Below are 10,000 nucleotides of genomic sequence, written 5' to 3'. Positions count from 1 at the left end.
TCTAAGTCCGAGTTTTGACTAGAAAAAAGCTGAAAATTTGGGAGTTCTTCCATTTTAAAATGAAATTTCCAAACGGCAAACGTTCACTTCGCAAGCTGTTCGCACCTGAATGGTTTTCCCGCGTCAATAAACGTAACCTCATTGGTTAATATTCATCGGATGATGAACCGAGAACCAATCAGCCGCAGGGCCGTTAATACATTAACGGCCCGCTAGGAGTCATTTGCGGCCCGCAAAGCGTGTGTTTTCAAGAGGGCGGTTTTCAATTTGGCCGCGTATATTGATAATAAGCCCTATTTACGTTTTGTTGTGGTTTGCGCGCACTGACCTCCACTTAGAAGAGAGGGGCAGCTGGCAATCTTTTCAAACGCGGGCAAATTACAAAATATTACCTTTTTATAGTTTAAAACAATATTACTTTTCACGACGAACAAATTAAATTAACATCTCGTTTTTCCTGTGATCACAAGAGAGCCTCGGAGTTGGAAACAGAAACCTGAATTCTCAAACAACAACAGTTTTTACTGAGTAGATCACAGCTACAACAGACGATCACAGCTATATACCAGAGGCAGATCCAGAGGAGCAGTTGAGGAGGGTGGAAAATATCATAGAAATTACATTATAAAACCTGGATAAGTTACAGAATAAACTAATTGCAAGTGAATATCTTCTGGCTTTATACTTAAAGCATGCGGTTGTCTTCAAAATTGCTAAAGCCTAAATGCTAAAGCCTAAATGTTTCACATGAACCATATAGGCGTGTCACATGAACCACATAGCAATGAATAGTTCAGTATAGACTACTCATAGCCAAAGTTTGAGGGATTTCTAATTTATTTTTAATCGGCTCATTGTGATCCCTAGGTTTTCCTTATGTTATGGTTGCATCTAGTGTTTTGGGATTTCAGTATTTACAACCCTTCATCAAAAGGGTTTTCTAAAATGGATTGTCACACAGTTTAGAATTCCATGTTTTCCATTCCAGGAACGTTTACGCCTCTCTGTATTGAAGACAATTTTAAACTTAAAGCTGTTGTTAGTTGCTTTATTTCATGGATTGAAATGATACTGATATCAGAGGAATCGAAAACCAACCGGCGAGAATAAATTCCGGGTAATTAATTTGCATATTGCTTCAAAGTTTAGACTATGCTCCCATGCTAGGCTGTGTACAGGCTACTCTCATGCTAAAAATAAAATTTAAAGTAAACAAAATGCAAGCGTTACATTTCGGTAGCATTACGAAGAAAAGCTACGGCGTCTCCGAAGAAAAACGGACGAGGACAAATATGAAATCCGTAATAAGAAGCAACATACTGTACTTGGAAATAGTTTTAATCAAAAAGCCGGGCCCGGCGTCACAATATAAAATGCAAGTAAACAACTTGTTCACGGAAAATTTCATATTTTGTCCCTCGAGAGAAAATACTTAGAAACATATATTGCAATAGTAATGAGCCTAAACAATGCATAAGCACATGGCAAATTGCAGAGGCGTCTAACTCACGGAAACGACGTGCAGATGACAGCGGAAACCCTGGAGACCTATGAACTCTAAAAATTTGCTACAGCACTGGCTCAACTCTTCTTAAAACTCCTCTTTATAACATAGCATAAATTGCCCTTTATAAACAGGAGTGAAGCAAAGAAAGGTCGAGAGAGCGGCAAATGTACAAACGTCACGAACCGTAGGAGTCGTGTAGGCCTTTCAACCCCATTTTACACTGAAATGTTTTGGTGCATACAAGAATGCCATATAGCAAAACTTTCTAAACATAACTAAATGAAACCCAAAACAAGTCCTACAGTTGTTCTGGCCAATCTCAAACAACGTAAAATGCAAAAACAAAGCGTTACGACAAGGTCTTCTAATCGTAAAAGTTATTATCTTTATTTTAAGAGCTATTAAAAAATATTATTATTGTTGTTAGTAGTAGTAGTAGTAGTAGTAGTAGTAGTAGTAGTAGTAATAGTTAGTGGAGTACAATTCAGGGAGTAATCGCGCGAGTAACTTCAAAATCGGACGAGCGCGAAACGCGAGGTCGATTTGAAAATACGAGCAAGTTTACTCCCTAAATTGCACGACACGAGATCCAATTACTAATTAATCGTACCTATAATAAATTTCAGAATTAAAAATGTCTTTTGGGAAGTTCTTTTGAGCGAAAACGTCTGTAGCGCTTTTCATAAGTTTTAAAAACTGTAGGAAACATTGCGAAGGAAGTCATAAAAGCTCGCGTAATTGACGTGAAAATCATGTGGGTATCCAATTATAGGAGTCGAATTACAAACGCTTCAAATTGGATACCTGCACTTGGACACCCACGTAATCGCGCGCCGATTACGTGACAAATAGGCGCCCGGAGAACCAATCACGATCCAGAATTTTGTTATAAATACGATTAGTATTCTTATTATTATTATTATTATTATTATTATTATTATATTATTAGTATTAGTGTTAGTATTAGTATTAGTATTAGTATTAGTATTAGTATTAGTATTAGTATTAGTATTAGTATTAGTATTATATTGCCGTGCTTCACAAGGCCTGGGAACTACCGAATTCACGAATTTGATTGGCTGAAATCGATATTGACCACGGTCTAGATTTTCCCATCTAGACCGGCATCTAGACCGATTTCATTTTGCGTTGAAAAAGTAGCAAACTAAACTAGAAAAATGTTCACCATTTTCTTTCATTTTCTGCTCAATCATTTATGGAAGTGCCAAAAAGCCTCATGATAAAACCCCCCAAAAAAGTAAAGAGGACGAGCAAATTTCGGCAGGTTTAAGTTAAGCTCATCTCCGTTTGCAAGCAAAATGTCAGCAAACCAGTTACATTAAACGAATTAAAGTTTTCTTCTTTGCCATATAATAGACATCTTATTAACCGAGCTAAGTCGGTCTGTATGGGAGAATCTTGACCTCGGTCGTGTGTACAGACCTCACTGCGTTCGGTCTGTACTCACGACCTCGGTCAAGATTCTCCCATACAGACCTCCTGCTCGGTTAATAAGAGCTAAGTATTAGTATTAGTATTAGTATTAATATTAGTATTAGTATTAGTATTGGTATTAGTATTAGTATCAGTATCAGTATCAGTATCAGTATCAGTATTAGTATTAGTATTAGTATTAGTATTAGTATTAGGGTTAGGGTTAGTATTAGTATTAGTATTATTATTATTATATTTTGTGGGCGGGGGGTGGGTTCGTTTGAGAGGGGGCTCATTTTCGGAATTTGTCGGTTATATATTTAAAGCGGTTGCGGTTTTTCGGATGTTCCGGGTGTTTCGGATGTTCCCAGGTGTTCCGGTGTTCAGGTGTTCCACTGTTCCTAGTTTTAGTACAAGCCATTGAAACGTCTACTTCAGTATGTATACTATCTCAGGTGAAGTCACGAGAATACGTCCATCTGGCGCTGTTACTATTCCAGCAGGATTTGGTAAACGAGTGATAGTTTTGCCTGTGAAGCGACCGTCTAAAGAAAATTGTTGAACTCGGTTATTGTTGTAATCAGATAAAAGAAGATTATTGGAGCTGTCTAGAAGCATACCATACGGCAAGTCAAATTGTCCATCCTGATTGCCTTTCTCCCCGAACTTGTACAAGAAAGTTCCTGACTGATCGAAAACTTTTATACAGTTATTGCCAAAATCAGCTACAAAAAACTTGTTTTTATAAGGAATGCAGCTTGTTGGATCCTTGAGTTTCTCATGTCCACTGTCTCCAAAAATCGAAATAGTTTCTCCTTCCTGTGACAATACTTGTACCCTGTGATTGCCTAACTCGGTTACAACAATGCGTCCTTCATCATCTAAACAAACATCAAGTGGATTCTTAAACTCTCCTTTTCCTGTGCCACATTTTCCAAAGCTGTTAACAACAGTTCCTGTCTGAATATTTATGTGCTGTATTCTATGATTACATTGGTCTGCAATTAGAATCTCATTGTTGTTTACATAGGAAACGCCAGCTGGGTACTTAAATTGTGCAAGATTTTCTCCTTTGCCACCAAGCTTCCTTAAACAGTTGCCATCTCTATCGAACTCATAAACAAAGTGGTCATCGTCATCTGTCAAAACTATGTTGCCTTCTGCATTAACAGCGATTCCCTCCAACCCTTTGGGCACTTCTCCTGGAAAGAATTTTACTTCCAACTCGCCAACAACAACAAGTTCACGCTCTTTCACCTGCGCAAGGAAAGGACAGGTTGGAAGTTTATCGCCATTGATCTTCACTTCAATGCTATAGGCGCCCGGTAATTTGGGAGTAAATTTCAGCTGAAGATTACCGTCCTCTTTGACGCTAACAATCACATTTGTAACATCTTTAGAGGGTTCAATCAGAACGTCCACTTGATCTTTCAGATCAGCCTGGACACTTATCTTCCCTTCAGAAGTTCTAGGGCATAACGTAAACTCTGCTTCTATACCAGCCTGAATAGTTTGCTTCAGTCCTTCAAGCGTTGATCGATTTGCGTCTGCCTTTGGGATCGTCTCAATAAAACCTAATTTCAAGTCTTTTGCAGAAGCAGCTGTAAATTTGACGAATGAGGTCTCTTCATGTTTTGGAACTTCAATTTCACGCAACACTTCAAATCTCTGCTTCAAAGTTTCCTTGCTCCTCATGATATCTGAGCTTGAGCTTCTTTCTGTCAGATTTTTGGCAAACTCGACCGCTTGCTTCATTTGTTTGAGCAGAGACTGAGCTTGCTGGGTTGCGGAGTTAATTCTCTCGAGCCTCGTCACGCGTGTTGACTCGAGTGATATAATCACCTCACGCTCGCGCTCTCGAATCATTTCGATCATTTGCCCAACAGCTCGCGAGACCTCGCGTTTAGCTGTTGCGACATTGTTTTCCAGCTCAGAAGCCGTGTCTTCAAAGTGTCGAATCACTTCAGTAAGCTCGTTCACCCTTTCGTTGATCATTTCAGCACCATACATGATGTTGGGTTTCTCGTCATGAGCGGCTTTGTCGAGTAAAACGATCTCGTGATTTCGGTGATCCGTGACTATGCAAATTTGGCAAACACAAGCTTGGCACGAAATGCAGAAAAATCTCGTGATTTCTTTCTCATGGAACTGCTGTGAACAAAATGGCTGTCGCTTCAGCAAGGCTTCGTAATCTTTTGGTTTAAACTCCTTGACTGGCGTGACTTTATGTCCTTCGAACGACTCACTCAGCATTTCGTGTGCGTTGTAACAGTCTGGGCACATAAACCGTCCGCAGTCGAAGCAATAGTACATCTGGTAGTTGCTTTTCTTACATTGAGAACAAGTAATGTTACTTCCGTCACCAGTCCGTCGAACGGCAAGAAGACTCAATAAACTATTGTGGAAAAAACTGCTCGGTAAACTTTTGAAACGGTTTCCTTCGGGCAGATCGATTTGCGCTTGGCACTCTGGACAACGGAACTTTCCTTGTCTGTGGCTCGCTCTTGCATGATTCTCCAAACACTGACGGCAAAATGTGTGGAGACACGATATAGTTATGGGTTCGTTGTAGGTATCGAGACAAATCGAGCATTCAAGATGTTTCTTGAGGTCTTTCAGAAGGGACTCCATCGCTAGACGTCGCTCGTGAAGCTTGCGAAACACAACTGCACCAGAGATGTTATTTTAGATTCCGAGAAAACTGAATTAATTAACGTCATAAGTCTGCTTGGAGCCAAACAAATGTCTTAATTGCGGTACATATGATAGATGATAAATCGTTGATTGATCCAATTATTATCTCAAAGAATTCATTTAGCTAGTGACAGAGTTGTTAATCGGCGATCGTTTCGAAAATTATCAACAGAGTTTAAAGGGAATTAACTTGATCCGCTGCGCTCTATTGTAAACTAAGATTGTTGATCTGTTGAGTGTTACATATTGTAAGTGTGTCATTGTTGTCTGCAGGAGTTCTGTTTTAAGACGATCAAACTATTTTAGTAAATTATCATAAACAGAGGCACGTAAGGCGTGCATATGACCATCGTCTCTTGTTGTTTGCAGCCTTTGAACAAGAACCAAAACTTGGCTGAAAGAAAATAAATAAACAAAAATTTACCTGAGCTGGAAACATAACTGAGCACTTTTCAGCTTCCCTACATTCCTCAGAGTTGTGCCAGAGAAGCAGACTATTTTGCAGCTACCTTTCGCTGCAATGAATACTTTCAGATTCAAATCTTGGAGGAATAGTTTGTAGGCAACTCATTATCACGCATGTTTTCACTTAAAACACAATTTCTACTCAGGCAATGGAAAACTTGGGTTAACGTTCCGTCTGTAATAATTAATTAACAAGACTTTGTTCCTGACCCCTGCTCGATCTAGAAATGGAGGAAAACTTACTAAAACCATACCCACCGCACTTGCAAAAGTTGGCGTTTATGGCAATGGTACAGTTTTGCAGTTGAATTTTGTTATAGAGCCGAAGGAGGCGGTCTATATTCATATAATTGCCATACAAGCTCATGAGTGCTTAAGGTGGTATATACCCAAAAATATGGCGATGTTCATAAAAAATTCCATGTTTTAAAAAATACAAGATTAAGACCCTTGAACACTTGTTAAAATCATTTTGAAACGATCTTGCCGAATTTACCTCTAGGTAAGTGTGAAATTTAAGGAAAGTACACGGTGGTATAAGTTTTTTTACGTAGCAACGGCCATAGCAACGGCTGTCTACAGTAAGAACATGACCAAAAATAAAGATAAGTTTTAACATATATGAACGATACTTTGCAGTAAAGCTGTAAAGAGATGAACTATTCGATTGGTATGATTACTTGGGAAAAGCTTTGCCTGATTTACCAACACAGGCTCATTCATTTCCCTTATGAAATGGAACATTTCCTATAGCAACGGAAACTTTTCACAAAATAGAACAACCATTACACGTCCCCCCCTCCCTGGAGATCCAATCTGCACCTTCCCCCGCAATGTTTGGCTTGTTAGATGTTTAATCTATCATTTAAGAAACTTAAAGTGCATTTTTCTCAACGGTCTACTTTTGTACCAACTGACTTCACGCCAACATTTCTACTTTGGAAGGTAGTTAAGAGAAATTCGTGAAATTTGGGGTAGTTGTTCCGATATCGAACAGATCATAGAAAACTGTTTAAAGTGCTTTAATGGAATCGAGTGTTCCCTAGAATACACTTGAGACAACGCCTTGTTCTTTCTAAAAAGGTGTTATATCGATTACAAAATCACGTGACACACTTGCGTTTCTATGATCTCTATCCCAGTTTTACGATCTATCGTTACATCCCTTCTTTTCTAGTACCCATGCACAACTGCATGGAGACAGGAACAGGGAGAGTAAATTGTGTTACAAAAACAAACTCAATTTATAACTCAAGGAAACTAGGTAGGAATCGAACCCAGACCACACGACCTGGAGTGTGGCCCTCTAACCACCGCGCCACCCACAGACTGGAAAAAGTTGTATCGATCAACTTTCTGGTCTGTTCACTTCTTACCGTGAATGTTACTAGTGACTAGAAGTACGCAGATTAAATACGTGACCACAGTTATCCACTATCCACTAATATTTCATTAATATTTTAGTTCAATTCTTTGTCTGACTTTCACTTTTTCGCTCAGTTCAACATCTCTCCTTTTTCCAGGGCAATATTAGAGGATGTCAGTGACAAAGTTCACTATTGAAATAAAAACGTCGAGCTCAGCATCTATTTTTTGGGAGAGATGTCCTTAATTCTTGTTGTGAGTTGAGGAATAAGGCTTTCTTCGCTAGAGGAAAAGAAGTATCTGGTAGATTGGTGACATAAAATCATGGCTGACAAATTACTCCTTAATTAATTTGGGGCGAAATTTCAGCGTTAATTTATAATTTCAAATGTAAAAATACAAAATCACCATGGCAACGATCCCGCGAAATTTCTCGATACAATAAACAATATTCGTAATATTTACCCATGATATTAAAGTTAAGGGTAATCAAATGGTTCAGTCGTAAATTTGGAAATAACTTCACTTGCGTTTTGTCCATACTCTAATAAGTTGTAAGAGTTTTGACAAAACGCGCGTGAAATTATTTCCTATTAAATTTCACCGGCCACCATTTGATTACCCAGACATATTTGTTGTTTGTTTAAAACAAGAACCTTAAAGCCAGTAGTTAAAAAAGTCGATTTATTTTCAAGCCAGGCGGGAACAACTAAAAACAAATTAAATACAGTGACAATTTTCTCAGAAAGGAAAAATTTAGCGACGGAATAAGTTTTTACAGTTGGCAGGTAAAGATGGGCTGACAAACAATTGGAAGAAAATGATAAATATGTATAGGTGGAAGGATTAAGGTGTAGATAAATGATTAGTATGAATAAGTGATTCTCTACCAATACTAGCAAGTGTCGTGAAGACGCCCGCGTTGATGACGTCACCAAAATACCAGAACCTAATGTTTGTACCAAGTCCCCTGGATAATTTGTCGTCCGATACATTAGGGTACACACTTCGTTACACCTTATATTTGTTATGTTGATAAATCTTTTTCGTTCTCTCCCAAAACCAAAAACATTAACCACCCACAATCAAGAATCCCAAGGGGGAGGTTGGGGGGACAGGGGCTGAAGGGAGGTTACAGAAGGAAAAATAGGGGTGTGGGTGGTGGGGTGAGGGCTAAGCGAGGAGAACTCGGACGAACTTTGGTGATGTTGATAGTATATCCCAGGATTCTGAGACGTTTTACTTGGTAGCCCCACCTTGGAAAAGATCTACAAAAGACCGTTGCCACCAAGTTAATACGCAAAAAAAAAACATTAGGTTTAGGCAATAATATCGATGTCATAACCTGTGATGTTTCTTAACGGCATTAGTATTCATAACAAGGTCGACTATTCACATAGTTACTTGCACAGAGTTCTGTATGTAAAAGACTTACTTATTCATGGGTTAATTCCGTTCCCTTTATATTGTGTGGCTTAGAAGATAATGAGATATATATTTGTCTAGCTTGAGTTGTTCCCACCTGGCAAAAATTAATTCTAGTGCCTTCGACGGAAAATCCGTCGAAGGCAGCCCAGAAGTCGGGCTTTCATCTTTCCGTTCTTGATCTTGGTGAGCTGAGGACAAAGAGATAATTATAGTCAGAGATAAGAGTTGCATACAGTTCTGTAAAAGGTAACACTTGATGCGGAATAAGTTGTGGTGAAATGAAAAAACTTTGCCCCTATACATTTCTAACGTACTATATACTGTATATGATAACACTGAACTTGCATTTTGTAAACGTGACTTTATTCACCTCGCTTGTGAGAGCCTCGTAATCTTTTTTCAGTTCAAAAAGGTCGCTGTGAAAGGAAAAGAAAGCATAGAAATTACATGAACTTTTTTATAATTATTTTTAATGAATGACTTTTCTATGCTACTTTAAATTTAAGGCCATAAAATGTCATTTAAAGTCATGAAAAGTACATTATAATTTTATTGTCGCATTTCACTTATACCATGAAACCTCGGGTTCATGGGGAAACGCCCTCGCACACTTAACACACACTTTACACGCACATTTTCAGTTTATTCCATGCATTTTCTGGCCAAGGACCACATTCTAAAATTCCAACATGTATAATTCTTGAAAATTTGAATTAGTTGTAAGTTCTTTTGATACCTCCTTAACATTTAGCGCCGTGAAGTATTTCTACTCCCCTTCCCCTCCCCAGATGGGATGCTATTACCTCGCAGGCCTATTGCCAGCGTTAAACTCGCCAGTACTTATTTAAACACATGGGCCGGGTTGTTCAAAAGACGGTTAACGCAAACCCAGGATTAAAAGTGAACCGAAGTTTTTATTTTTCTTGTACAAAATATTTGTCACTGTCTATGTTTTGTGTTGTTTGAGATTATTTAAATTCAAAACTGAAGGACAAACAATGTAAACCGAAAACCTGAACGAAAAGTAAGAAAACTGAAATCAAAATTCTTGCTAATCCCGGGTTAGCTTAATCTGGCTTTGAACAACCCTGCCCTGGGTGTAAAGAC

The 10,000-nt window shown here is 38.6% G+C and overlaps 2 protein-coding genes across 2 annotated transcripts in view; both read right to left on the bottom strand.

Moving 5' to 3' along the window:
* Window positions 1-1,027: 1,027 nt before the first annotated feature.
* Window positions 1,028-5,830, bottom strand: LOC149107013 (E3 ubiquitin-protein ligase TRIM45-like). Its single transcript, XM_089296929.1, has one exon. It carries the CDS (start codon window positions 5,570-5,572, stop codon window positions 3,371-3,373), a length of 2,202 nt encoding a protein of 733 aa, XP_089153055.1. The 5' UTR covers window positions 5,573-5,830; the 3' UTR covers window positions 1,028-3,370.
* Window positions 5,831-8,127: 2,297 nt separating this feature from the next.
* LOC149107012 (uncharacterized) overlaps window positions 8,128-10,000 on the bottom strand; it is a 10,731-nt gene continuing 8,858 nt past the window's right edge. The window contains exons 5-6 of the mRNA XM_089296961.1: window positions 9,264-9,309; window positions 8,128-9,081 (exon numbers count right to left, since the gene is read on the bottom strand). Of these exons, the coding sequence (XP_089153087.1) occupies window positions 9,004-9,081; window positions 9,264-9,309 (124 nt within the window). The 3' untranslated portion in view covers window positions 8,128-9,003. The remainder of the gene's footprint in view (window positions 9,082-9,263; window positions 9,310-10,000) is intronic.

This window comes from Orbicella faveolata, unplaced genomic scaffold (assembly GCF_042242905.1).
Source record: "Orbicella faveolata isolate gen_17 unplaced genomic scaffold, um_ofav_v1 contig_27, whole genome shotgun sequence".
NCBI lineage: Eukaryota > Metazoa > Cnidaria > Anthozoa > Scleractinia > Merulinidae > Orbicella > Orbicella faveolata.
The sequence above is the reverse complement of the archived record's forward strand: the minus strand, read 5'-3'. Positions and strand labels throughout refer to the sequence as shown.